The 27,964-nt window shown below is 36.9% G+C and overlaps 1 protein-coding gene across 1 annotated transcript; it reads right to left on the bottom strand.

Annotated features, from left to right (window-relative positions):
- Positions 1-26: 26 nt before the first annotated feature.
- On the bottom strand, positions 27-27,964 carry VPS37A (VPS37A subunit of ESCRT-I). Its single transcript, XM_054566104.1, has 12 exons — positions 27,530-27,964; positions 18,512-18,586; positions 16,550-16,664; positions 15,842-15,942; positions 14,331-14,556; positions 12,862-12,932; positions 7,978-8,105; positions 7,840-7,898; positions 7,698-7,766; positions 3,994-4,137; positions 2,616-2,696; positions 27-774 (listed from the first exon to the last, which is right to left on the bottom strand). Exons 1-11 carry the CDS (start codon positions 27,652-27,654, stop codon positions 2,616-2,618), a joined length of 1,194 nt encoding a protein of 397 aa, XP_054422079.1. The 5' UTR covers positions 27,655-27,964; the 3' UTR covers positions 27-774.

Here is a 27,964-nt window from a genome sequence, read left to right as displayed (position 1 = left end):
TTTACAGTCTATTCTTATCTGACCACATTGCATATTTATATTAAAAAATTAGCATGAAAGTTTACGTTGGACTAATTTAAGTGAATGGCAATTTTTTCCTAGTAGGTGAAATATTTATTTGCCTGTATTGCTTCTTAAGTGCATCTTTAATTTTAAAAATAAAACAATATATAAAAGCAGCTGGTTTATTCTTTTGATTTATTGTACGTATTAAAAGTTACTTTCTTGAGATGGCACATTGGCAGGTTTAATGTTTACTATACTAGGACTATTTAAAAGATACTGTTTTTGAAAGTTTGGTTATCCAGAAGAATGAGAAAAAATAAGTCTTTTTATAGTCTGAAATAGTAATATTTTCATAAAAAGTTGAGAGGAAAAATTCTAAGCAAAGCGTTTTTGATAAACAAATGAGGCAGATTCAAATTAAAAATACAAATTTAAATGAAGTAATTTTATAAAATATGAAAACTAGCTAAATTACATGCATAATTATTTAATCAATAAGAGAGGAACAGCAGTGGAACTTAAATATGATAGGATTTATCCATAATAAATAAACATTTTTAGTGCAAATAGTGCAGAAGAGTTTCTCAAAGTCAAGATCATAGCAATCATTCTGATCTGTACAAAATCAGTCTCAGTTCTGTATACAATCTATACAGTATCTCTATGAATTCAGCTGTTATGATGAATGCCAATTTGCAAATCATAAATATAAATGTGCTTAGTTATGTGTCCCATTCCTCTCTTGGCAGTTCATGTTTTCAGGAAAATCTGGAAAGAAAAGAAAATTAAAAAAAACCCCTAAGACTTAATTTAAAATAATAAATTTTCATCCCTTTATATTCTCTTCCCATTAAGACTGACCTATAAAAAGATAACTTGACCATGAGGGAAAAAGAGGTAGAAAAGGATTCTAGCATATTCATATAAAGAAGCAATTACTCAGTGCCCACTTTCTCCTCAAGCTGTGGGAAACGCACACTCTACATTAAAAATCCACGCTTACCCAGAGGGCCTGACGGTATGATTTGTAAAATAAGATGTAAAGCAATTCAACGTTAGCACTAGTCTTAAACACAACTAGACTGAGAGAAGGGGCAGATGCACTGGAGATAGAAACGCCTGTTATTTCCTTCCCTGTAGTCTGCTCCCCTTTAGGGACCTTCTTGTGGTCCCTTCTCAAAGTCCACTCCTCGGCCGTCGAGGGGGCAGAGGACCACAGGACACCGATCTCCAGGCCACACTGCTGAGGCAGGATGGGCACGCCCAGCCCCAGCCAGCCTCCTCCCAGGGATCTGCGGCGAGACCCTTGTCGGTCTCTGCTGGCTGCCCGAACCGTTAGGGCCAGGCACCTGGGCAGCAGCGGCCAAAGCATATGCAAGCGTAGCAAAGAAAGAGCTCCGAAGAGGGAAAAAGCAGAGGCAGAACTGAGAAACCAGCAGTCTTGGAAAGGGTGTGAGAAAGAGAAGCAGCTTTGACTACTGTAGCCTCTAGTCATATTTTCACTCGCAGGTGACTGAGCTCTACTTTCTTGTATTTGGCTCTATTCTGTATCCCAGCATTAACCAGTAACACAGCATTTTTCCTAAACTTGTTGGGGTAGGAATTAGTTCTTACAACCAAATCATTCTCTGAACAAGACAGATGGAGAGGAAAAGAAAGGCTATCTTGAGATGAAGTAAAACCATCAACAGGAACATGGTATAAACAAAAGAACATGACATGTGAGACAACACAAGGGAAAAAATGGAAAATTAAAATGGATAATCTCAAGTATGGATCAGATTTTAGAAGGCTTAAAACCAAAGAGAAAAACAGGGCATTGAGACTGTCATTGCTAGGGGCCCAACATAGGTTCCAGAGCAGAGACATTAGATCATAGTGTGGTGTTTTAGGAAGGTGAGTCTGTTAGTCCTGTGCAGAAGGAGAAACCCTGAAGTCAGCCCTGGCTGGTATGACTCAGTGGATTGAGTGCCGGCCTGAGAACAAAAGGGTTGCTGGTTCAATTCCCAGTCAGGGCACAAGCCTGGGTTGCAGGCAGGGTCCCCAGTAGGGGGTACGTGAGAAGCAACCACACACTGATGTTTCTCTTTCTTTCTTTCTCCCTCCCTTCCCCTCTCTCTGAAAAAAAAATCTTAAATTAAAAAAAAAAAAAAAAAAAAAAAAAAAGGAAAAAAGAAACCCTGAGGTCAGGGGACTGGCCAGAATGTTACTGGAATAATCCTGGTGTGAGATGGAAAAGAGACAGACTGGAAGTTTATCTTGAAAGAAGTAGTAACAAGACTATTGAGGATATGGTACACGCCACAAACTAGCTGAGAGAAAGGAACTAATTATAGTTTACAAAATATAAACAGCTATCAATGTTGCAAAAAAACATTTCATTTTAGCCAACATCATACTAAGAAAATATCCAAAAGATTTCTACTGGCTATATACATATATATGTGTAAAACATCATGCTTAATATATATTGGAAAATATTCTTCATGTTACATAGTGTAAGAGCTATAATGACAATATTACACTTGAAGCTGGCAGAACAGACTCTGGTAATTAAAGAGCAGCCACCCAACAGCCTTCAGATGCAAAACGTCTGGAATACAACTTACCTACAATGGAGCATGGAACTGGCTATGCATCGCTATCACCTGCTGAAGTTTCTCTTCCTTGGCTCTTCTACAGTGACAAATCTAGAAGATAAATTATTTCAAATTGCAGTCACTTCTCCAACAATTTGCCCACTACTTCCTACATTATGACAGAATTCTAATTATGATTCTTTTAACCTATTTACACTTAAGTTTTCAAAGTTTAACGCAGTTCAGAATTTAAGAATTAAAAATTAATTTTGTCTGGCAAATAACCTTTACCTATAAACTTCCAGAATGTAAAATAAACTGATGCTTTATATCAGTTCTGATTATGTAACATCAAATATCTGTGTTTTAAAAATATGAAAGTAAATCCTAACATTGTTAACCAGGGAAGTTAACAAACAAAAGCTCCAAGGTACATATATAGTACCAAAGAACAACAGATGAAATATCAATGCCTTACATTAATGTTATAACCATAGTTGTTAATGTCTCTGCACTTTTTCTCTCATGGAAACTGGGGATAATAAAACTTGTTCTACCTTCCTTAACAGAATAGGCGTATATATACAGCACATGTTTTATGAAGTTTAATGACAACAGGTTATTTTTATTTATTTTTTATTATTATTATTATTATTTATCCTCACCGGAGGTCATTTCTTTTCCTTGCTTCTAGAGAAGAAAGAAATGAGGAAGGGAGAGAAACATCAATGCGAGAGGGAAGCACTGATTGGCTGCCTCCCGTATGTGGCTGGACCAGGGACCGAACCTCCAACCCAGGCATGTGCCGTGACCGGGAATTGAACCCACAACCTTTCAGTTACGAGATGCTGTTTTAACCAACTAAGCCACACTGGCTGGGCCTAAAAGGTTGTTTTTAAAATGTGAGGTTTCAGAGAAATTAGATTAATGTATAAGACTACATCAAAGGGCACAATACTACTTAGCAGATATCCCTGATTTTTCTTTAAATAGAATGGAAATAATCATCAAATTGAAACTATTCCAGAATGTTCTTAATATTATTAAAAAAATGAATCTCTGTAGCTTATTCTCTCTTGTGAAAGTAACTTGTGAAACAGGTCATTCCAGAGTAGATCACGACTATTAAGACTACGCTTGGCTGATCTGTGACCTTTACTGCAGAATGATACAGGCGCTGTCATTTCTGAAACAGAACCATTATTTGATTTACCTGCTTGTGTATTCACAACAAGCAGATTTAAAGGTACAGTAAGGTGTTGCTATCATTCTCAATAGAGGCTCTTCAGTTTCCTTTCATGGCACTCAAAAACTCCAGCTCAGTAATGTGCTAACGTTTTTTTACTCATGAATATACTTAATTTATTATTACGCTGTCACTTGTCCTCAACCAAAGAGTATTACATACTGTTCTCTTTTCCATGAAGCTACTCAGAAAATCATCTATTTCAGTTTTTCCCTCCAAGAAGTCCTCGGCAATGTTATCAGATTCTTCCTCAGCTTCATGTGCAGCTACCTTTAATCTTGCCTGGAGGGCACTCGCACTACAGCTCTGGAAAAAAAAAAATCAGGTGCCATATTAGTTTATAACGATCAGGAAAAGTCCTCAGAGAAAGAAAACGGCAGAGGCAGGGAGGAGCAATTCACTATATGCACTACCTAGACTCTCTTTGAGGAAATCTGCTACCACCCAGGTCCTCAGCCTTTGGATACAGGTGGATACCTAACACAAGAGAAACCAGTCCACTGGCTGCAAACTATTAAATGAGAGAAACTGGGCAAATCACTATCCTCTCTTGGAATTCAGTATTCGGATCATCGTGGTAGGCACCCTCAAAGACAATCCCTAGTGAACCCCAACTCCTGGCATTCCTGCCCCTGTGTAATCCTCCTCCCCTTGAATGTGGGCTGGACCTAGTGACTCGCTTCTAACGAACAAAATATGACAAAAGCAATGGGACTGAATTTAGCCAGAGGTGAAAACTACAAAACACTGCTGAAAGAAACTGAAGATGACATAAAAAGTGGAAAGACATTCTGCGTTCATGGATGGGAAGACTTAATATTGTTAAGAAATATTGTTAAGAAGACAATACTACTCAAAATGATCTAGAGTTTTAATGCAATACCTATCAAAATCTCCATGGTGTTTTTTGTTTGTTTGTTTGGCTTTTTTTTTTTTTTTTTTTTTTTGCAAAATAGAAAAACCCCTGCCAAAATTCGTATGTAATCTCTAGAGATCCAAAATGGCCAGAACAATCTTGAAAAAGAATAAAGAAGGAGGATCCATACTTCCTGATTTCAAAACCTACTACAAAGCTACAGTAATCAAAACAGTGTGGTACTAACAAGAGGAGGCATACAGATCAAAGCAATAGCTTGTTCAGAAATACACCTTCACATATACAGCCAAGTATTTTCAAAATGTGTGCCAAGACCATGGAGAAAGGACAGCCTTCAACTATTGGTGCTGGATAAACTGGATGTCCACATGCAGAATGAAGCTGAACCCTTACTTTACCTCAAGCAAAAGTTAACTCAAAATGAATCCAAGAACTAAATCTATTTTTAATATAGTCATCTTAGTGGGTGTGAGGTGGTGGTAACTCATCATCATACATCATGCGGAGGAACGTACAGGAAGGCACCATTTTCTTAACACTCTTGCCAACGATGGCTATCAATCTTTACAAGTTTGACTCACACAGATGATATAATTTTGCTTATTATTGTCAGAAGGTTAAGCATCTTTTCAAATGCTTTCATTTACTTGTTCATTACACTACTTACTGAGAACCTAATATGTGTCAAGCACTGGAGCAGGTATTGGGTATAGTGGAGGAATAAAACAGGACAGGTTCCTGGACTCCTGGCAACAGTAGTCTAGTGAAGTGGCCTCCATACTTCAGCGTGTAAAAGTATGCAGATTCCTCATCTGCAAAGATCCTGAGTACATCTAGAGAAGAGCCTAGAAACCATGCTGGGGTTTTTTTTAAGTATTTCAAGAAATCACTTCACACAACTTTTATGTAAGTGGTCCAGGGGGCAGAATAACTGTTACATCAAAATACTTACTGGACATTCATATTTCTCTTTTTGTGAGTTTCCTGTTTCGGGGTTGGTTTTGGGTTTTTTTTGGCCTATTTGTAAGGGATATTTATGAACCATTGGCATTAATATTTGTCGTATGTGTGAGGAATATTTGTTCCCTTCAGTTTTGATTTTATGATCTTCAATATAACAAGTTTTAAATTTATATATAACTTTTAAATATATCAATATTTTAAATATAACAATTCTTTCTTTTATGCTCCTGCTTATTATGTCATGCTTACAAAGGACTTCTCCTACATAATCTTTTAAAAAATCCTAGGAGATCGTTGCCTCTCATTATTTTATGGTTTCTACTTAAATATTCTACGAGGGGTGTCCAACCTTATGGCATCTCTGGACCACACTGAAAGAAGAGTTCTCTTGAGCTATACATGAAATACACAAACACTAATGAAAACTGATGAGCGAAAATAAGGTTTTAAGTAAATTTATGATTTTTGTTGGGCTGCATGCAGCCCGTAGGCCGCGGGTTGGACACCCCTGCAGAGTATGTTACTGTGACGGTATGATAAGAATCTTTTCCTAAATGGATGGCCAATTATATTTATTAAATCCTCAATTGTTTCTAATTTTCATATACATGAGTCTGTTTCTGAACTGCATAGTCTATTCTAGAGAACTATTTTTCTCTTCCTACAAAACTACTCTACTGTTTAAACAATACAGTTTTTCAGCATATTTTGATATTGGGGAAGGGAGGTTGTCTTCATTGTTTCTTTTTGTTCAAGCTCTTCTGACTACTTTTACCCATTTAGTGTTTCCAATAAACTTTAGAATAAATCAGTCAAAAATTTAAAAAAATACTCTTGGGATTTTGATTCTAAGTATATTAAATTTTGAGGTTATTTTGGAAAGAATGAAATATTTATAATACCTAATCTTTCAGTCCATGAATATTACATGTTGATCCATTTACTCAAGTGTTCTTTTAGGCTACTCAGTAAAGTTTCCTAACTTTGCTTAGAGTCTGTTACGAGGAATGATGTTGACTGTTGTGAGAAGCTTCTTCAGCATCTACTAAGCTCAAATGTGCATCTATGAGTGTTCCAGTTGGCTCTCTCGGATTTTTGGGTTAAGACTGAGACAGGACTGCTTAACTCTTCACTCTGATACTTCCTGTTTATATGAACTCAGGGAAGCTATTTATTACCCCTCTCCTCAATTTATCTGCAAAGCAAAAAGAATGTAATATCTACCTCAGAGGTTTTGGAGGAATAATGGACAATAGATGTCAACTGCTTAGTGCAATGCAAAACACGGAATAATTGCTCAATGTTAACTATGATTTCTTTAATTCTAAAGAATGACCACATCTGAAATCCATTATAAATGTATATTCTCCTTTACCATGATTTTTTTTTTTTTTGCTGTTGTTTCATTTCTATTTTGTTTTATTACATTGGCTTTAACTTCTAGAATTCTTGATTTTAAAGAAAATAGACTATTGTTAATTATGATGTTAGTTACTGATATGAGATATACGGATTATGTCCTCTATTCTTTTATTTTTACAGATTTATATTTTCAAAACTGAATTGACTTCTATAAAATGCTTTTGGTTTTTCATATAACCAGATTTCTAGCTTAAAATTTAGTATTTGTGGTGAGTTATACGTTTATGTATTTTTCTATCTGCCTACTTTTCTTTTAAGGTATCTATACAGAAGCTTACACAAGTGAATCTAAAGTTAAAAGTCTTTTGTTGCTACATTTTATTGCAAGAGTTAAACCAGCTTTATAATAACTTTCCCTGAAATGTTATTTAAGGGGCTTTTAACATTTTTCTGTTCTGGAACCAAACATACTCTTACATGACGATCACAAATGACTTTTAATGCCTCATAACTGAGAGCTGTTCATCGGCATTTAAAGGTATCATGCCTTATAAAGTCAGACACCTAATAAATGCTTTCTGACAAAAATGAAAGTGAGAATGTGGCCTACATACATTCAAGTGAAAAATTCTTATGGTAAACAAAAAGAACTAAACAATCTTACCTCACTTAGTTCATGCTGTCTTTGCATCTTCTTTTCAAAAGCAGATTTCATTTGTGTAAGCAATTCATACTAAAAGAGAAAACAAATATGCTATTTTCTTCTATTTTTAAATTATATGTATTGCTTTAAAATGAGAACTCACCTTATCTAAAACAGTTTGCCTTTTGGCTTCCAAGCTGGGCTCCAAAAGCAGGTTTTTTCCTATAAGATAAATTTCTGGTTTATTCCTAGGTAAAAATCACATTTTCTTAGGAAATTTAAGAAATAAGGAAACACATACTTGCCAGCTCCTCAATACTTTTTACTAAGTCATCCTTGTCAGCAATAATTTGTTTTAGTTGAGGCAAAGTAACAAACTGTTCTAGTAATATCTCCTCTTGTTCATTCATATCTGTAAGTTGTGACACACTAGAAACAGAACAGAAATGTGTTAATGACTATCAATAATCTACTTGTTCTGCATTATGATAAATATTCATGACATTTAACTTTCCTTCAGCTGACAGGGTTCAAAATAATTTTTGAGGTACATATACATACAAGTCAAATCACAACCTTAAAAACAAATAAAACATCAATGACATGGAATATAAAATAGCCTGAATGTAGTGTCAAATCACTATAGGACTACGAAGACTAGAGTACATGAACAGCCATATCAAACTCCCAATTTTTTTTTTTTCTTTGCCCAAGGATACTTTCTCATTGTTTTCAGAAAGGAAGGGAAAGAAGGACGGAGTGAGTGGGGGAGAAGGGGAGAGAGGGAGAGAGAGGGAAGGAGGATGGGGAGGCGGGGTGGAGAAAGGGAGAGAGAAATATCGATGAGAGAGAAGTATCGATCAGTTGACTCTTGCTTACATCCCAATGGGACTGAACCTGCAAGCTGAACCTGGGTATGTGCCCTGACTGGGAATTGAAACCCGGCCTTTCAGACTATAGGATAACGCTCCAGCCAACTGAGCCACACTGGCCAGGGCTCAACCTCCCAATTTTAACCTATGTGGCTGTCACAATAAAAGGTATGTACATGTATTACAAATGTAAGCTTAGAGGCTAAACCGAATCAAAAATCAGTATCTACAGGGTTAAGAAGGCAGCTGGATGAGAATGGAATCTAAACCTTTCTGAACATATCTTTTAGTTTTGACTACAAATCCATACAAAAGCAATGTATAATTAAAAATCAAAATAAAGTGTTAAAGAAAAAAGTTGTCTCAAAAATTCTAACTTTTTTTCTAAGTTATATAATCATCCAGAAAAATATGATTTGAAGAGACTTTAAAAGATATTATTTGGCGATATATGTCTGGTGTGATATATCCTAAAAAGAAGTGTAAAAACAAAAACAAATTTCAAAATCTTATCCTGCATTCGGTATTCATAGTAATAATATTGGTATTGTTATTTTTCGACCATTAGTATACAGTTATTGAACATCTCAAAAACTAAGGTTGCAGAGAATTTACATCAATTTAATTTTAATTTAGAGTTTGCCATTAAAACTACAAATCTTCAAACTGCAGATAAATTGCCAACATAATGACCTATAGTCCATAAAAAAGGACCTAAGGTACTACTATTCCAGTGAGCTTCATCAGGAAACTCCTAGTTATTAGCTCAGACTTTGTTCTCTTCAATTCTGCCTCCCTCGGAAGCCTCCTCACCTTTCCTTTGAGACTACCTCTTCCCAATGCTTCCACTGACTGTGTGCTCTGTCCTCTGCCAACTGCTCTGAGCACCCTTCTAAACAGTTTGATTTCCCAAAGAAAGTACAACAGTAATTCTGGCATCTATTGGTCAGTACTGATATTTTCAAAAAGAGTAAGTATCATTCAGAGAAATGGCTGACTTCAGGTTAGAGAAAAGAAATGTTCATAGTGAGCCCATGGAAACTTTGTTTTGCCAGAAAGATACAGAAGCCAACTTGGAAGGATTTCCTATTGATTACAGACAGGACTTTTACCAAAAAGAATAATGACTGCAATGGACTGAAACAATTAAATGTATTTTTTTAAATGTATGAGTTCTTAGTGACACAAAAACTATAAAAACAAACAAAAAACCCCTTGCCTATCAGAACCTTTGGAGACTGCTTGTGCATCAACTTGTGATTGTGATAAATAACAGAAAAAAATCAAGCATTTATCTTGTCTTTCCTGTATTATATTTCAAAAGAACTAAATAGCTGATTTAGGAAAGTTCTTCTTCATAGAATTCTGGTGAATTCTGGCAGTAGGAAATCACATTTGCAACCCCTAATAAAAAAATGGATAAGCAATGAGTTTAGGTGTTGTCACCTTGTTTCTATCTTAATGTCACTAAAAAGAGGGCAACCAGACATCATGCTGCCCTATGTAACGTTTAAGGAAGCAGGCACTAATTATGATGTTAGTAAACTTGCCAAAAAATTTCAACCTAAATCTTTCTTTTTAAAGCTTTATTGAGATATAACTAACATGTAACATTGTGTAAGTTTATGGTATACAACACAATTTGATAAAAATTGAATCTAACTCTAATCTTTAGCTATAGCCACCAAAAGAAGGAAATATGGGAAACAGAGAAACATCTTCAATGGTACCATAAGAATGCAATTAGGCAGAAACAGGATAGAGGAAATCCTACAGGAAAACTAATGAATTCTTCATTAAATATATAATAAAATGTGTATAATTTATATTCATGTATTTATGTTTACGTAGTTATGTATATGTGTGTATAAATGTGTATGGGGTATGTGTGTGTATAAAAAGATGGGGAAAATGGTACACCATTAAAAGATTCATAGGAGATACCTTATTTTTAAATGCAATAGGTAGACCTTGTTTTGAATCCTGATTCAAAGAGGCTACCAACAAAAAGACTTGATTATTAAGACCCTGGGGAAATAAGATAATATTAAAGAATTATGATTAATTTTGTAGGTATGATTACGATGTGGATTGGGTTATGGTAAAGAAAAGGTCCTTATCTGGTACAGAAATTTAGTGAAGAACCTGTAGGTAAAAATAACATATTATTTGATATTTCGTTTAAAATAATCATGACCCATACCCATACTTCCCAAAAGTAAAGCTGGAAGAAGGGTACATGAAGCAAGTCATGCAAAGAGGTTCACCTTTTTGTATTTTTGACATTTTCATTGTTTTTTAAAAAAGGAAGAAAAAGGAATCCTTTATAATGTGGCAACAATAGTAGCTACTTCATGGAGTTGTAGCATTACAATGCATATAAACCCTTAACATGTATGTCATATATACTGTAAACCTTCATTAATTTATGACTACTAGCAGAAAATAAGAAGTCACTATTTCCTAAAAATGAGAGTAAAACACTGGGTCAAGTAAAGCTAAACAACTTTTTTTAACTCTAACACTCCTCATGGGTATTTGGCTGTAAACTCCTGATGAGATATATTTCAAAGACAAAAAGGGAGACTTCCAGTCAAGATGGCAGCATAGGTATTCACAGCTTGTCTCTCCACACAACCACATAAAAACACAACTAAACTATAGAACAACCATTACTCACAACCATCAGAAATCAAGTTTAATGAAAAGTCTGACAACTATGGAATTAAAGAAACCACATCCATCCAGGCTGGTAGAGGGGCAGCGACATGGAATGGGCTGGTACCACACCCACATGTGGTGGATAAAAATTCGGGAGGGATATCTCAGGAGCGAGGAGTCCCAGCCCCACACCAGGCTCCTCAGCCTAGGGTTCCAGTCTCAGGAAGTCAGTCCCATAACTTCTGGCAGCAAAAACCAGTGGGGATTGAAGTTGGTGGAAGAAACGTCTGGAGTCCCAAGTAGTTCTTAAAGAACCTGCACACAGACTTACTCAGACTCACTCCCTGTGAACTTCAGCACCAGGGCAGCAGCTTGAAAGGTACCAGTGTCAGGGGAGGAACTGAAATGTCTGGAATCAAGATGAGCTCTCAGGGACAGCTTTCTCCCCGAAAGAATGATGGGCAAAGGCCAGTGTTCCTTTGCTGAACTCTCCCCACACAGAGCCACAGAGCCAGCAGATAAAGAGCTTCCCAGACCAGGAAAAACTACAGGAGTTCATCATCACCAAACCATTATTATAAGAAATGTTAAAGGCACTTATTTAAGAAAAAGAAGATCAAAACTATGAACAGTAAAATGGCAATAAATACATATCTATTAACAACTGGATCTAAAAAAAAACTAAGCAAACAAGAAGAACACAGAATCATGGATACAGAGAGTGTTTGGATGGTTGCCAGATGGGAGGGGGTGTGGGGGAGTAGGTGAAGAGGCAAGGGGATTAAGAAGTGATTAGGTAGTTACAGAATAGCCGTGGGGATGTAATGTACTATACAGGAAATGGAGTAGCCAAAGAACTTCTGCACATGACCAATGGACATGAACAAAGGTGCAGGGATAGCCTGAGGGAGTGGGGGTGCTGTGTGGAGGGGGGCAAAAGGGGAAAAATTGGGACAACTGTAATAGCATACTCAACAAAATAGAATTTAAAAAAGACAAAAAGAAGTGCAAAATTTTTTAATATTGAATTTAGTACTCTCAGTTATAAGAGCTTTATGAGTATTGTGAACTTTCAATGGGGATGGAAAAGATGCAATGTTTCCCAAAGTTGAATGGCCACAAAACACGTGTTTTTTTCATGGACCATCTAAGAGAAGGGTTCCATAAAAATGGTGCCTTAAACTTGAATATTACAAACTTATTTCCCATAAAATTGAGTAAAAGTTGGCTCTATAAAATCACTTTCCTATTACTTTATGAGAACTTTAATCTGTTTTTCAACGTACAAATGTCTATCTACTAATGGAAAACTGGAAAGTTCTAAAATAGGCCAAGATATTTTGTGAAATCTCCAGCTATAATGTACTAAGAAATCATTTTCACAAGAATGTAAGCCACACAAGAGAAAGGATACTGTTATGCTGGTAACTATTACATCATTCCTGGCATCTAGGAAAGTCCCTGGGTAAATATTATCGCTCAGTAAATACAAGCTACAAGACACAAAAGTGATTTCAAAAACTTCTTCACTAAGACAACCATAATTTAGAAATAGTGAAGATTTAAAAAATACTTTTGTTTAATGAAGTTCTGCTTTGTATTTACAAATAAAACAGACAACAAATATCAATGTTATTTTCCAAGTTTTTTACCTTAGTTCTGAGAGTTCTGGAAATGCATCGGGGACATCTGGCATCTTGTAACCAAAACCATTTTGGTTTATCTAAAGAGAGTTTAAAATGGTATTGAACGTGAGCCATCTTTCTAACTGATCCTGTTTTCATGATCACATCTTCATCTTCATACTTTACACTGTCCTTACGCCCCCTGCTTGCTTTACTGTGTTGTTTTCAGTGTACCTATATAGATACAGAGTTACCTTTTGGTGGTGGTGGGGGGGGGTGTCATGTGAGTACCTTGTTAGGTCTCTTGGGCCAGTATAAGCCATGAAATCAATCTCAAGTATATCTGTGACAAGTGTGGCAAACTGTCTGTGGATTTCACTGAAATATATGAATACTTTTATCTCAAATGAAAGGAATTACATATTGTAGAACATTAGTAAGTTGACAAAAGTCTAAATAGTTACAAAACTAATTTCAATGAGACAGCAGGGTAAATAAGGAATAGAGTACCCATCGTTTGAATATACACGACTTTAAAACCGAAAACTCATGAAAAGTTCTGTCATTTTGTTTATGCTTTTACATGTAGTCTGTTCATAATATTCATTAATACAATTATGAACGATTTTAGAAAACAAAGTATACTTGGGTCTACATTCTAAATTATTACAAACACTACAACTAGTAAAGTTGGATATAATAAGGTTTTATAATATTTGAGTATTACTATGGGTGATGTTCACTAGGGGTAATAAAAAAGGAATGTTTTAAATTCCTTTATATGGTAAAGGCACAAATATTAATCTTTACCTCAGTAATATCCCACATGGCGAGTTACCAGCTTAACTGAGGAGCACATAATTTTTTAAACTAATGGGACACCGAAGCAATTAGTATGCTATTACGGACCCTCCACAATCGGCTCCTCCTACAGAATCATTTCTTGAGCCGTTGCCTAAGTCCTACGCAACAGAAAACCAGAGATCTTTCTATAGGCAGTTTCACAAATACACGGTCCAGCTTACGCCTCCATGCCTTTGTTAATGCTGTTGCCTCTCCACAGAACGTTTTATGCAGCCGCTGGTCATCCTGGCAAATTCATTACCAGGTATCAAAGTATAAACTTACTCACTCTCATTTGCCTCATTTTAACTGAGCACCTAATATCTGCATCGGGGAGGGTTTCACATCTTCCCTTCTCGTTCTACCTTGGCCCCTGGGAATGCTGACCATTCTTTCCAATGTATCGTCACCGTAACTACAGACTGTTTCCTACGCTATAGGACATTCCGTATTTACATCCAATAGAGTAGAAGACAGTCTTGTTCATTTTTTCAATACATGATGGTGACTTTCTGAGTTTGTTGAGTTGAAAATGTGATTTAATAATCTTTTTATCTTTTGTGCCTGACTTAGTGGCTGGCACAAGGAGACATGTAATAAGTATTTAATTAATGTCTTAAAGATACAAAATTTAGGTAAGTGAAGATACCAACCTGTGCTGAACTGTCTGTAGTGGGAACAGGTAATGGCAGATTTGAAAGGATGCCAAATGAAGGAGCAGCAGGTTTGGCTGTTGTATAACTTGTCGTTGATGAAGGAACAGTGTCAGCAGCAGATAAAGAACTGATAGATCTGTTAGCTTCTTGCGGGGGGTATGGAGGAAGAAATGGAAAACCCTGAGAGGCGTAAGGAGGCATCCCACCTGGGTTACTGTATAGGCTAAAGAGAAAGAGAAACATCAGATTAGTATGTAGGGGGAAATTTGGAAAATTATTCCTAATTGTTCTAACTAACAATGGTTATGAAGTTACAGATAGAATACGTTCATAGCAGGTGACACTAGTTATGTAACTGAAGTATTATACAAATTGATAAATTTTGACCCCCCTCCCCATTTTAGTTTCCATGAAAAAGAAAAATGTTTTAGAAGACATACAATTCAACTTTGAGCATTCCGCTGGCATCGATCAATGTCTTCACAGAGAGAATGGTAGCAGAAGTGAATGACTTCATGCAACTAAGTCATTACGACTTTCTCATAGCTCTCTCTCAGGATGTTCATGCTAGAAAACCAGCCATTCTGTTGTGAGGAAGCCCAAGACACACAGCAGTCACACCGAAGTATCCTGGCTGACATCGCCAGGCGAGACCTCTCATGAGGGCCCACTTACGATGAGCAGAGGAATCAGGGGCTTTGCGATGATGAACCCTTTCCAAATGGAAGATTAAGGCGCGCAATAAATATATTCACTGTTTTTAATTGTGTCCATAATTTTGTGGCTAATTTGCTATGGAGCCTTAGTAAGCAGAAAAGATTTTAGCACCTGTAAGTGGAATACTGCTATGACAAAAACAAAACAAAACAAAACAAACAAACCAAAAAACCTAAAACATGGAAGTTGCTTTGCAACCACTCAGAGGTGAAAGCGAGATGTACCCTCAGGAGAGTGTAAAAGACTGCAGGGCCTCAAAAAGGCTGTTAGCAGGAAAATTAAAAAAGGTCTGAGAAAACAAAACCAATGGAAAATGCAACTAAAATTAACTCCAGAAAAAAGCACAAAGTTTAATACGGAAATGTTAATTATGAATGTTAATTATGACAAAGTATTTGGTTCAGCAACAGTAAATCTGTAGAGAGTCAAAGTAATAAAAACACCACAAACAAATTTAAGTAAAAATCATGATATAATTTCACTGAGAGGATGAGAGGAAAGGAAGATTTGTGAAGGAAAACTGTAACTAAAACCCTCATTAATCCTAACAGTATATAAAATAATAGGATAAAGAGATAGCAGCATGTATATATTATTCATTAAGATGAAGGTAAATATTACAGAAGCAGATAAAACAAGAACAATACTGCCTCTGAAAAGTATAAATGTATTTTTGTGAGGATGGGGATGTAGGAATCAGAGAAGTGCTTTTTAGCCTCATTTGATTTTGAAACTATATTTTAACTTGATTAAAATAAATATATACAAACATTTGTTATAAATATACTTACTATGGAAATGCTGTTGAAGTAGGAGCTAAAACTGGAGGATTCTTCCAAAACTCATCCAATAGACTCTGAATAATTTTTCCAAGATCTGAGTGCATTGTAAACTGAAAATAACCGTAACACAGGATGATCAAAATCACTTTCAGAAAAAGATGACAAGGTCTCATTAGGATGACTTCACTCTAAAGCTTAATATTAAATCCATTTTTGCAAGTCGAGAATTAAATAAAAAGCAAAGGCTATTGTGTCAAATAAACATACTAGCAATCCATAACTTAAAATATTTTCCAATAAAATCAATACCATAAGTCAAGTTAAAAGTCTATTTAATCAATGATGGAGTTGAAATAGTTCCATACTTCACTATTTATAATAATTGGAAGGTTCAAAGGTACATACTGAGAGTACATTGTCACAGTCCTTCACATTAATCAATCACATGTGTATCCTGAGAACTTTAAAGCATATCTGGATTTTACTTCTTCCTAACAACTATGGAAGGTCTACTGTGAACCAAAGTTCTAAGACCAACAGGTCCTCACCACTGAAAAACAACCTTCGAGTCAATACTACCATAGTGGAAAAAAAAATTTTATTTTTAATTACTGATTCTAAAGTGAGATTTTAAGTGCATTTTAGATTTCTAAAATATTTAGTATAAAAGTAATACACCTGTTATATTACTCTGAAATAAATATACCATAAACATACATTGTTTACTAATGGAGAGGTAACATATACTCCTTGTTTATCCATTAAATGATGTCGTATTGGTGGATAAACACTGATCACTGGTTTTTCCTGAGGAAATTGTGGAGGAAGCAATCTGGTAAAGGTAGAACAGATGAAAAACAAAAACAAAGACAACAAATGTTATATTACATAGTAATAATCCTAAAACAATGTTATCTAAAAGCAAATTAAGTGTTCATACTTTCATTTGGATTAATTATTCAGTAATAAGTGCTCTATTATGGTTGATGAGATGACTGAAAATATACAAAAGGATACAAAAGTAATTCCATACAGTAAAACTTTCTTAATGTGGAATATGGATGCGCTGAATTATGGAATATTTGTCACATTGTGACAATTAATTGCTTTTAAACACAACATACCAGACCATATAAATCTCCACTAAAATCAGATCAGGCATTTGTAGCAGGTGAGTCATATTAACTCAGCCTGGTTAGTTACTAGACCACAGGTCTGGACATATTATTTTTTTACCTGTGGTTTTCCTACTTTTGAAATGCTGCCAAGAATTATTTCACTATCTACTGAATTTTTAAAGAGTAAATGGGAAGAATGGAAGGTACTAGAAATGAAACATTATAGCTGTCATAATGCCTTAGTTCTATATGGCTCTTTTCTAATGCCCCAATTAACACCTCTCTCCCAATTTTGAGGCCAATCACATGGTTTTGAATAAAAAACAGTAAATTCTCAATACAAAAAGTGAAAATCTTAACCTTTTTTGAACGATTACAAATCTAAGATCAAGGAGTGAAGTCTTAAAAAATGGGATTTTACTGGGTATGAAACTGTTTTCCAAATCTCTAAAACTCGGAAGAGTCTGTCCCTTTAAATTGCCTCTCTGTTCCCTACTGGCTCAAAAAACTATTTGGTGGCAACAATGTCAAGAAGAAAGCTGGGTCCTTGATGGCTTCTCCTACTAAGCTGTTACATAGGACATGAAAAGAAATAAAACAACTTACACAATTGAAGATGTTACACTAGCTCGGTAAAACAGGCCATGAATGGCCTTTGAAACCCAACCAATCTGGGTTTGTATCCTGGCTGTGCGATCGCTCCCTACGTGTCTGTAATTTACCCTCATTTGCTACTGTGAGGACTCAAAAAGCTGCTAGGTATCAAGATAACATAGCATAATGCTTGGCACTGTTATATATTATAGTCATGCTTTAATTCACTCCTTCCTCTAGGATTGAGAAAGGCCTCCTAGGTGCCTATGTGCAGGCACTCTGCTAGGCGATTAGATACAGCAATGAGTAAGCCATGCTTCCTGTCTTCCAGGAAGGTGCCTCTTCACCCCACCCAAACACTGGCTCTAAAAGCTAGCCACCTAATGCAATCTGAGGGAAGAACTTAATTCTTCCAGACTAAACACCAATAATTGCACTTAAGGTTAAATGGGTATTTCAACAATCACTTTGTCCAGCTTTCCTCTTTATAACTTAATAACCTGATAATTATATTTTTAACTTTTAGTTTTTTCTTTAAAAATAATCAGCAGCTCAAATTCAGCCTTGAACATTCTGATTGATGTAGCTTATGTTTCTGAAAACTAGTAGATTTTAAATTCTTTCTGATATAAAGCTGAATATATCTCGAATGGTTTCCCATACATGATCTCTTTAATTGATTGTTATTATTATTCTTACTCTTTCAGCTTACCTTCAGCTAAGACTTTAGTGCAGGTTAATGACACTGATTACAGCATTAATGATTCTTATTACATCTGTTTATCACATTTCCTCTTTTAATAGTTCTATAGCAATGTACAAAATGTTAATTTCACAAACTTGTGAAACTTTGATATAGTTAAAATAGTTCACTTTAAAGAGTTTATTTCTAATAGTAATTAAGAAAATAATAAAAACACTTTTTTCAGTCATATTACATAGAAAAGTAGGGTACAATTTCACTCACATGTTAATGTTAATTGTCAGGTTGTTCACGGTGAACGGCAACCTGTATTCCACATCTTTCTGTATCTCGGCTATGCTGTGAGAGAAAATTTGAGAAACTAATGTACCTGAAGTTATAAAACCATTAATACAAGGACAAATGTTAAATGCTTTTAGAGCCTACTAAAACTGTTCTTAGTTTTAATCACAGATTCTAGATGGCCAATGTGACTTGTATCTTGAGGGAAAAATGATCATAGAAACATTTATCAAATAAGAGGCAATAATATTCTGAAATATCCAACTGCGTGAGTGTGGGTGAGGGTGGGGATAGAGGGGTTAGATGTTGAGGTAAAGAGGCTAAGAATAACTCGTGCACTAAGGAGTTTATCTAACTAATTACTAGTAAAAGCAATAGTGAGCCCTCTAATAAATACAGATCAGCAAGACATCTGGTTCTGACTAGGACTCAGCCACTACCCAGCTGTACTTAAAATTATCTGGATGAGATGTCTCCTACAGCCTTATGATGGAGACTGCTGGCTGTTCTCCAAAAACAAATACTTCCCTTCTTCCAAAGAGAAGCCCAATTTTATTCTGAATAGCAATGTTCTAGTCTTCCTTGCAGCTGGTTGTTGCACAGACTTAAGTGCCAGCCAATAAGACAGAAAAAAATTGAAGTCGGCGGTAGAATTTCCAGAAAAGCATCTTAAGGGAGAACAAAAGACTTGATACGAGGCTATTTGCCCTTTCTCCTAGACCTGATAGCTGGACTTCAAACAGTTCTACTGGACCCTTGGTGGCCCTGAGAATGGAAGGCAGGCACTAGGGAGGACTAGGCAGAGAGAAAAACAAACTTTTATTGCGTGTAAGTCACTATTTGGGGAATCTTTATTCCTAGCAGCTGAACATAATTGCCAACTACTGTATAACTTAACATTCTACATTCACAATTTTATTTTATTGTTAATTTGCAGGCATACATTTTTACAATTATAATTTACCAACCAAATTTTGTGGGGCTCACATGGAATTCTAATTAACATTCATAATATTTCCAAAGGAAAAAAATGGTAAGTAGTATTAATGAGTTATGGTTGAAAGTTTAATATTCAAATGGACATAAACTTTTTCAAGCATGAATACCTTTGAACAAGGTCTAGCATTTACATAACTATTTTTTGTTGTTTTGGTTGCTTCAACTAATAGCTGTAGAAAACCTCATTTTCCTCATTCTTTGAAATACCACATTTTTTGGCCTTTTGATAAAAACCTAGCCTCTAGAATATGTAAATTTTAGGTAGCTTGAAAGGTTTGAAAGTGTTGAGATAAAGTTACAGAGAAATTACAGATGGTGATAAGCTTCCTCCTCTGGCATCCATGGAATGCGGCTATGGCAGAGAAGAAACACGTAAAGGAGACTAAAGACGAGAGTCAATACTAGGATTTAACGAACACCTTCTGAACATTTCTCGTTGGGGATCACATTTGGACTAGGATACTGACTGTATCCTCGGCTGTATGAACACCATGTAATCAATAAGGTTTTATTAAGTTTTTATTCCTTTATGTTATTCTCAAACCCTGGGGTGTCACTGCTTCAAGGGAACATGGGTCACAAAAGCATCCACCAGTGCAAAGCCAAGTAGAACATCTTAGTGATGAAGAGCATGACCTCTTAAGTTAGGCTTGCTGGGCCCAAATCCGCTACACCATTGACTTGTATGATCATGGGCAAGTTACTTAACCTGTCTAAGCCTTATCTCTCAAGTGGGAAACTGGGATGTGACCAGTATCTACCTACCTGAAAGAGCTGTTAGAATAAGTGAGATAATACATGGAAACCCCTCCACACAGCACATAAAAATTACTCATTATATGTCAGTTATTATTAAATAAGCATTTAGAACACACTTGTAAACGTTTACTGGAGCCTGCCTAAATTTGTGGCACTAAGATTTTAACTCAGTTTTTTAGACTTGTTTTTATTTTTGTAGAAAACAAATTAAATTTGATTAAAATAATTTTTAGTGAAATCACTGATTAGTAAAGTTCAATTCACTGTGGCCCCAATTATATTCTTGACATTTATTAAAATTTTTGACATTTCCTTCACAAATGAGGTATCACAGATAACTAAAGGTAACATGTCCTTAGACCATTAATGAGAGCAGAACCATCATTAACTAATTCCAACACAAGTTAATCACGGCAACTGATGAAGCTCAGCACACGTTACCCCACATACGACACCCTGGCATGTTAGGTGTTTTAACTGAAGGAGATCGAGAGAACAGCAGAAGCAGGGCGGTTCCTCTGACCACCCCCCCCCCCCCCCCCCCGCCTTCGTCTTTCTTCCCAGACACAGGTCATATGACCCCTCCCTACATCAATAGGACAGGAAAGGAATGCCCTTCAGAGGAAGACAAAAGGATGACAGGGAAGATCAGAAGAGGCCTTGCTAATTCCCCCCGTTACAACAATTTCCTGACCCTGCTAACTCGTCACATTGCTCCACGACCGCCCCCTCTCTGCCATGCCTGGCATAACACACTCAGGTCTGTTTCTTGGGCCCTCGTTTCCTTCTGAAGGCTCCTGTGTCATGTGTAACTTAGATGGCAAAAATCTATGTGCTTTTCTCCTGTGTATCTGTCAGTTTAATTTTCAGACCCAGCCAGGGTCTCTAAGACAGTCTAGGAAAACTGTCCCTCCCCCATACTAGCTGCATTAGACAAAATGGCAGATACTTGTTTTCCTTAATGAACCTGAGAATCATTCCCTTAATATTCATCACAAATGGGATTTAGAAGTTTTTGCTATTTTTAATAACTTTTTAAAAACTTGCTTTAAAAATAATTCAGTCTCACTGAAAAAGAACAAGCAAAGAGAATGTCAACATAAGAAATGTCCAAACCTGCACAAAATTTTATAAGAATTTATTTGAGCCCAAACTGACAGGAGTTGCTGGGAAGCAAGATCTCAAATGCTGGAGAATGACAATTTAGCAGCGTCATTTATGCACTTGAAATTAAGGAGGGAACATAAGGAAGACTATAGGAGAGTGGGAGAAAGTAAAGCTGGGACCGGGTTACAGACAGTTAAGATTATGTACTTATTTTAAAGGAGTGTTAACCTAGAACACAATAATAATGATAGGTCTTACTTAAGGCAGAGATAAACCTTTTATTAAAAGAATTAGATGGGCCTCGGGCGTGACTATTCATTATGACCTGTCCAGTTATAAATTTATGATCAGAACATGTGTGGGCTTAGTTTCCATAGAACCCCCTTTTCACCCACAAAAGTATAAAAATCACTCAGGATCTCACATCCCCAAGATAACCACTGCCAACATATTGGTATATAACCTAATCATCTTTTTATATTCAGTCTTATTTAAAACAAAAATATAATTATACCTCATATACAATTAGGTAGCTTGCTCTTTTCCCACTCAGTAGTTTATTGTAATTATCTTTCTAAATCAGTAAATGTAATTTTACAATATCTTTTAAAAATTAAAAAAATATTATTAGCATAATATTCTGATATTGTTTAACCCATTCTGTATTCTCTACTTTTAGATATTTAGATTGTTTCTGGTTTTTGTAGGAGTTCATAGGTAGGATGGGAGAGGTAGATGTGGCTGGATTTAACTAGCAATGGAGAAACAAGTGCCTATGTGGCAAGTTTTTCTTTTTTTTAAGGTAAGTACTGACTGAGATTACGAAGGGGAAATTAACTAGAGGTAGCACTGGAGCTGTTAGGATCCTATTTAGGAAGCTTAAATGGTAGCATGCTTTACTGTGTCATATACTGCACAATTACAACTTTTAATCACTGGTTATAAAGGACTGTATATGATTTAATGTATCAAAATTCACTTAATAATGGGATTATTTGATATCATTTTAAAGTTTACTATGATCTCAACATTCATTTACGGAGTAAAAATACTGACATTCTGTAGATTTCTATAGCTTCGATAAGCTAAGGCATAGCAGATTCTTGGATTTTTTTATTGCAGCAAATTAAGGTGACTTCCTACCATAAGGAAGTTTTAATCTCAAATACCTGTAACTGTCAGATAACGTACATGAGTGAAGGCAGTTGCCTGCAGTTCAACAGGCAGTGAGTGACTGCAAGCTGGTAAAACGGAGAAGCGGCAGCCCATTAATGGGGACGGCCACTCTTCAGCTCAAAGCTAATGTTGTGATGTGGGAACTGTTGCCAATCTTTCCAGATCTTTCTATTTTACAAGAAAAGTTGTTCCTACATGGGCAAGGACCATGTAGGAACCTCTGTACCTGCTGCACAATTTTATTGTGAACCTGATGTTTCTCTAAGTAACAGACTTAAAAAAAAAAAAAAAAGATAATTTGGAAACTTCAATGAAAAAATGAAAATAAGCTCAAATTATAAACGCTGGCAATGGTACTCGGGATTGGCAGCAAAAGAAAATCTTAAAACAATTTTTAAAGACTATGAAGACTGGCACTTGTATTTTTAAAATATAAAATAAAAACAATTGCCACATACAGAGAATCTACTGTGTGCCAGGTAATATGCTCTACTCTTCACACGTGTTACACCTAAAATCCTTTAAAAGAGGCACATTGCCTTTGTGTAGAAACTCTCTGGAACAGACTTATTTTCTGAATGGAAAGTCAGAAGTAGTCCGGCCAGAGACAGGTGAGCTACAGGTAGACTTGTGAAGGACTCATAAACGACAGGCTAGGGCTCAGGGGCGAAGAGGCAAAGGCTGGCGGCACACAGATTCCACACAGTGCGAAAAGGAATACAATTTGTCACATCCTTACTATGTGCCAGATACACTAATATGTGAGTGTACATATTACTTAAATATCAACAGCCCTGCACGATAGGAATCAAAATTCCTGATTTTACAGAAGGAGGCTCAGAGAGGTTGAGTGGCTTGCCAAGCAGTCACAGTGCTAGTATACAGACGTTAGAGCCGGAATTGGAATCCATGGCAGTGTGATGACAAAATTTTCGTTCACCGAAAGTCAAATCGGTTTTCTCAGGTCAGTAACTTTTCCTTCCTTCCATTTATGTCGCTCAAATTTATTGCCTTTGATCTCCAAGAGAATATTTACATCGAGGAACCTGAGGAACCAAAGGACTTTCACAGGAGGCAGGGCAGCAGCAGTTCAGGGAGCCAACACCGGGACTGCGGTCGTGTGAGCATCTGAGTTTGCACTGCCAGCTACTGACACAGCGGCATCTCCCGACTTCTGGTACAGGGCCCTTCCATTAAGACTATTAGTCATCCCAAAGTAAGGGGAGAGAAAAAAGCAATTCTGATCAACGTAATTCCCAAATTAGACTTTTTTAATTGAAAATAAAAATTGTACCAGAATTACTATGTACTTGATTATTAAAATGAATGCAGAAGTCCTTTACTTGAGATAGCCGATATCCCAGAACAAAAGGTAATAAAAAATTATTATTTGTATAACTTTGAATTTACATAGTTAATTACAGGCAATAATTACCATTTACAACATAGCTGTGGTTTTAGAACTAAGGAAATAAAATAATAAAGTAGGATAATTAACTTTAGATGTTGAAAGAGAAAAAACTAGTATAGTTAGGATAGTAACTGTTAAAACCATCAGTTTTTAGTATTTCCTGATTGTAGGTAAAATGCAAAGAAATAATTAACAGCTTCACTTCTGAAGAATCTTTACATTTGGGATTAGTGGATATCACCTGGGATATTTTCCACTATTGTACAATAACTGAAAAATCAGGCTGAAAGTGGCTTAAACAGTAATGGGTTATTAATCTCATACATAAAGAAGTCCTGAGGCAGGAAGTTTCCAGAACTGGTTAATTTGGCATCACAATATTATCATGGACATTACAGCTTTCTACCCACATTCAGTAGTCAGCCTGTCTTCCTTCCCTGATCCAAGCTCTTCAGGAGGGACCATGTGACAGTACAACAGCCAAAATCTAAGAAGCATTTCATTTTGGACATCTCTATTACTGAGGAAATGTTTTGAACTGTTCCCCAGCAGACTCCTGCTCCAACTGCCACTGACCAAAAGTAGGTTAAGAGTCCTGCTTTCACAATAACTAAGCTAAGCAGGAGGAACAAAACCACTGTAAGGGGCATAAACAGTCATTATTTACTTACTGAAGTTGAAAGAGCACACAGCCTTCAATAAGTATAAGGCCTTGCCGACAGGGAACCCAGATAAAAACAGGTGTTCTTCCAAGAAGTCAGGGGAAGTGTATTTGGTTGGGAAACAAAACAGGAAGTGGAAGAAACAACAGAATTGGCTCTATTCCTGCCCAGAAGGTTGGGAATTACTGGTGGTAAGTCGATTATTGGGATGGCAGCTATTCAGAGGTGGACTATATTACTTGAGCCTAGCCTATATAACTTTCAGTTTCCATTTTCATGGCAGACAAACACATTACCGTGCTTTGGTTAAACGTGCCTTAACCAGTAAGACTTAGATGAGGAAATACACAAAAAACTTGTCTAACCTTTAGGAGAGGCCTGAGAACGATGAGGAAGAATTTTTTATAGTAACAAAAAAGGGAGTTTACACTCAGAGAGAAACAGCACTAAACAGGCTCTCGCCTAAAATAAAATTTTTTGAATTATAAGGAGTTAAAAGATGATTAAGAGGTGGTAGATGAGAGAATGGGGGTGGCAGGTTCTTGAGTGCAGAAAAAATAGGTCAGATACTTCCACTGTCAGGAGCACCTGCTGATCTCACGTTTGGAGAAAGGATAGATATGAAAAATGAGGGAGGTGGGCAGTATCAACAGGAAGTTTTGTATTACTCAGGAAGTTTTGTATTATTCATTAAAATACCATTCAAAACATTTTAGGAAGCTTTGTACTATTCATTAAAACACCATTAAAAACATTTCAACTTTTGCGCAGTGCACGTTCAGAATAACCAATCACCGTGTCCAGCGACACAGAAATCTTTAAGTTGTAGTATACTGCACTGATAAATGATCATTTTTACTAGCTAGTTTTCACATGTATGTCATGAGTGGAAAAGGCAGATGTAACAAAAATAGGTGGGTGTCATTTTTTTCTGGAATCGTACCATTCCTTGAAAGTACATGACGTATTTAATTGTCTCCTAATTATCCAAGTTCAGTTTCTAAATGTGAAATATTTCAATAAAATAAAACTTCAAGTAGTTTTATAAAAGAACTTGCAGGAATAAAGAGTACTTAAATGTGTACAGCATTATAGAACATGGAGATACACATGCCCAATTATACGTCCACAATTTCTGGCTCAAAAAATAACAAGTAAAACAGACCCTTCCTGCATTTGACTCAGAGTATGTACTAATCTCTTAAACCAACTCCAGAACTACTTAGATTAATAATTACTGCTTTAGAATCTCAACTTATTTGGCCAAAAAAAGGGAAAAATACATTTCAGATCAATTGCTTCCTATATGTACCAGCTCTAGCAGTAAGACTTTGGAGTAGTTCAGAAATTCAGCTCCAACTTCGAAGAATAAAAATTAGCCAGGAATGAGAATATTTAACATAATATACTAAAGGCTTAAAAGCAATTAACTTTAAAAGTGTGGTTCTAAAAAGTATTTTGGCAACAGTAGTACTACTTTAGTATATAAATAGTCTTACAAGGTGACACTTTCGAGCAGGACAAACTTTTGTTTGTTAAAGATAAGTCATCTTGTTTTATAAGCATATCTTGTAAGAGTAGCTCTAACAGGTTGGCACAGAACACTTTTTAGAAAAAAGACTTATGAGAATTCTATGAACTTAATTTTCCAAAAAGAAAGCCACCATTAGATCAAATTGCATGCCGCTCTTTCCAGTGACATATCACAAATTTTCACCTTTCGAAAGTTCTGAACAAGCTGAACAATATAGACAAAGAACCAAGAAACATCTGAAGCTCAATCAGCAATAGGCCTGTTAAGCCAAGCTGATTTTGCAGTGACTTCTTCTCTTAACAATCTAATTTAAAACTATTCTACACCATAACTTATTTGCTTGGAAAAAATTATTAGAGTAACAGATAAATAATTAAACGGGAATTGACGGGTTATCGTAGAATACATATATATTTATTAAATGAATGAAAAGTTTATTTTAAAAAGGCTAAGTCTGAACGAAGTTAACATCTTTACATTAAACATGTATGCCGTGACACTGTTAAGTAAATATACTTGCATAATTCATACTATAATATAATGCAGCAGCGCTAATTTTTGAAAACCATTTGAGGCCACAGATATTTGCAATTTAAAAGGAGCAAAAAACCAGCAAAACAGCTGAAATCATGTGAAATGCAAAATATTTCTAATCTGACCAGGCTGAAAATGAAAACCTCATAGGAAGACAACAGAACAAGCAGGATGAATATCGGACAATTCCTGAGTGTGGGAACAAGAGTAACAGTGAGAAATGTACAGAGAATGGTAGTTGCCAGGCAGGAAAGGTTATTGGAACAGGGTAAATCTTAGAGACTTAAGAGGATTGACTGTGTCACTCCCAGAGGAGAATTCACTGATAACAACTGTGGCTTTCCTTTCCTTTGATGTTGCAACAGTTCCTTCACTCCCCGCCCCCTCCGGCCAATCTTCCACTCTTTTTAAACTTGGTATTAGTCTTCACAATTCTTTCTAGCCAAGTACATTATTCTAATAATTTGGCCAAAGCACCAATCAGGGGTCCAAGATAGCGAGGAAGCAGGGCACGGGAAAGGGATACTGGATAAAGACCGAAGAGAGAGATTACCGTCAGCAGCGTGTGTCAGGGAGGAGGAGCGGGTCAGGACTAGAAGAGCTGAGAGGGGCAAGAGGGGGTGGGGAGGGCCGGAGGAACATCCTGAACTCGGGCCGGAGACGGGAGAAAGGGCATGGAGACCCAGGACGAAGGGAAGTCTATGCGAATGAGTCAGCCGTCGGGAGCCAGGCGGCCTGAGGAGCTGCGGCTGGGACTACTACCAGCCCGCCTTCCAGCCCTGCTCTTCGCGCCCGTCGGAGAGAGAGCGAGCAGTCACCTGGAGTGGGAGCTCCGGAGGGACTCGATCAGGCGCTGCTTCTGCTGTTGCAGGCTGGTGAGGCCGCCGGGGGACCCCGCTGCGGAGGAGGAAGCGCTCTTGGTCAGGGGGAAGAGCCAGCTCATCCTCCACGGGTCCCCGGGCCGAGGCCCTAGACGACGGCAGTGGCCTGCTTCTCCCCGCCGCTCAGCCCGGCTGTTCTCCAGCGGCCGACCGTGCAAAGGACCCAAGCGCTGGGCGGCCGCGTCTTCTCTAAGCAAGCCCGGCTGAGGGTCCTTGGGTCCTGGGGGGCATGACTGCGGACGGCCGGGGAAACGGGACGCGCGGCCCCTGACTGGCCGCCCCTCTAAGTCTAAAGCCCTGACTCCAAACCAGGCGGTCACGCAGCCTCACGACCCAGCGCTTTACCAACCCCAGCTTCCGTCACCTGCGTGC

This window comes from Pteronotus mesoamericanus, unplaced genomic scaffold, assembly GCF_021234165.1.
Source record: "Pteronotus mesoamericanus isolate MK-2021 breed Mesoamerican mustached bat unplaced genomic scaffold, CSHL_Meso_final contig_169, whole genome shotgun sequence".
In the NCBI taxonomy this organism is placed as follows: domain Eukaryota; kingdom Metazoa; phylum Chordata; class Mammalia; order Chiroptera; family Mormoopidae; genus Pteronotus; species Pteronotus mesoamericanus.
Note: the sequence above shows the minus strand (reverse complement) of the source record. Positions and strands in the feature narration are given on the sequence as shown.

What these genes read in the sequence shown, in the direction of transcription:
- VPS37A (XM_054566104.1), bottom strand. Translation starts at nt 27,654, where the DNA reads ATGAGCTGGCTCTTCCCCCTGACCAAGAGCGCTTCCTCCTCCGCAGCG. An exon ending in CTGACAATTAACATTAACAT is followed by an intron (nt 16,665 to 18,511) that starts GTGAGTGAAATT and finishes TACCTTTACCAG; the next exon opens with ATTGCTTCCTCCACAATTTC. An exon ending in CCAGAACTCTCAGAACTAAG is followed by an intron (nt 8,106 to 12,861) that starts GTAAAAAACTTG and finishes TTCTGTTTCTAG; the next exon opens with TGTGTCACAACTTACAGATA.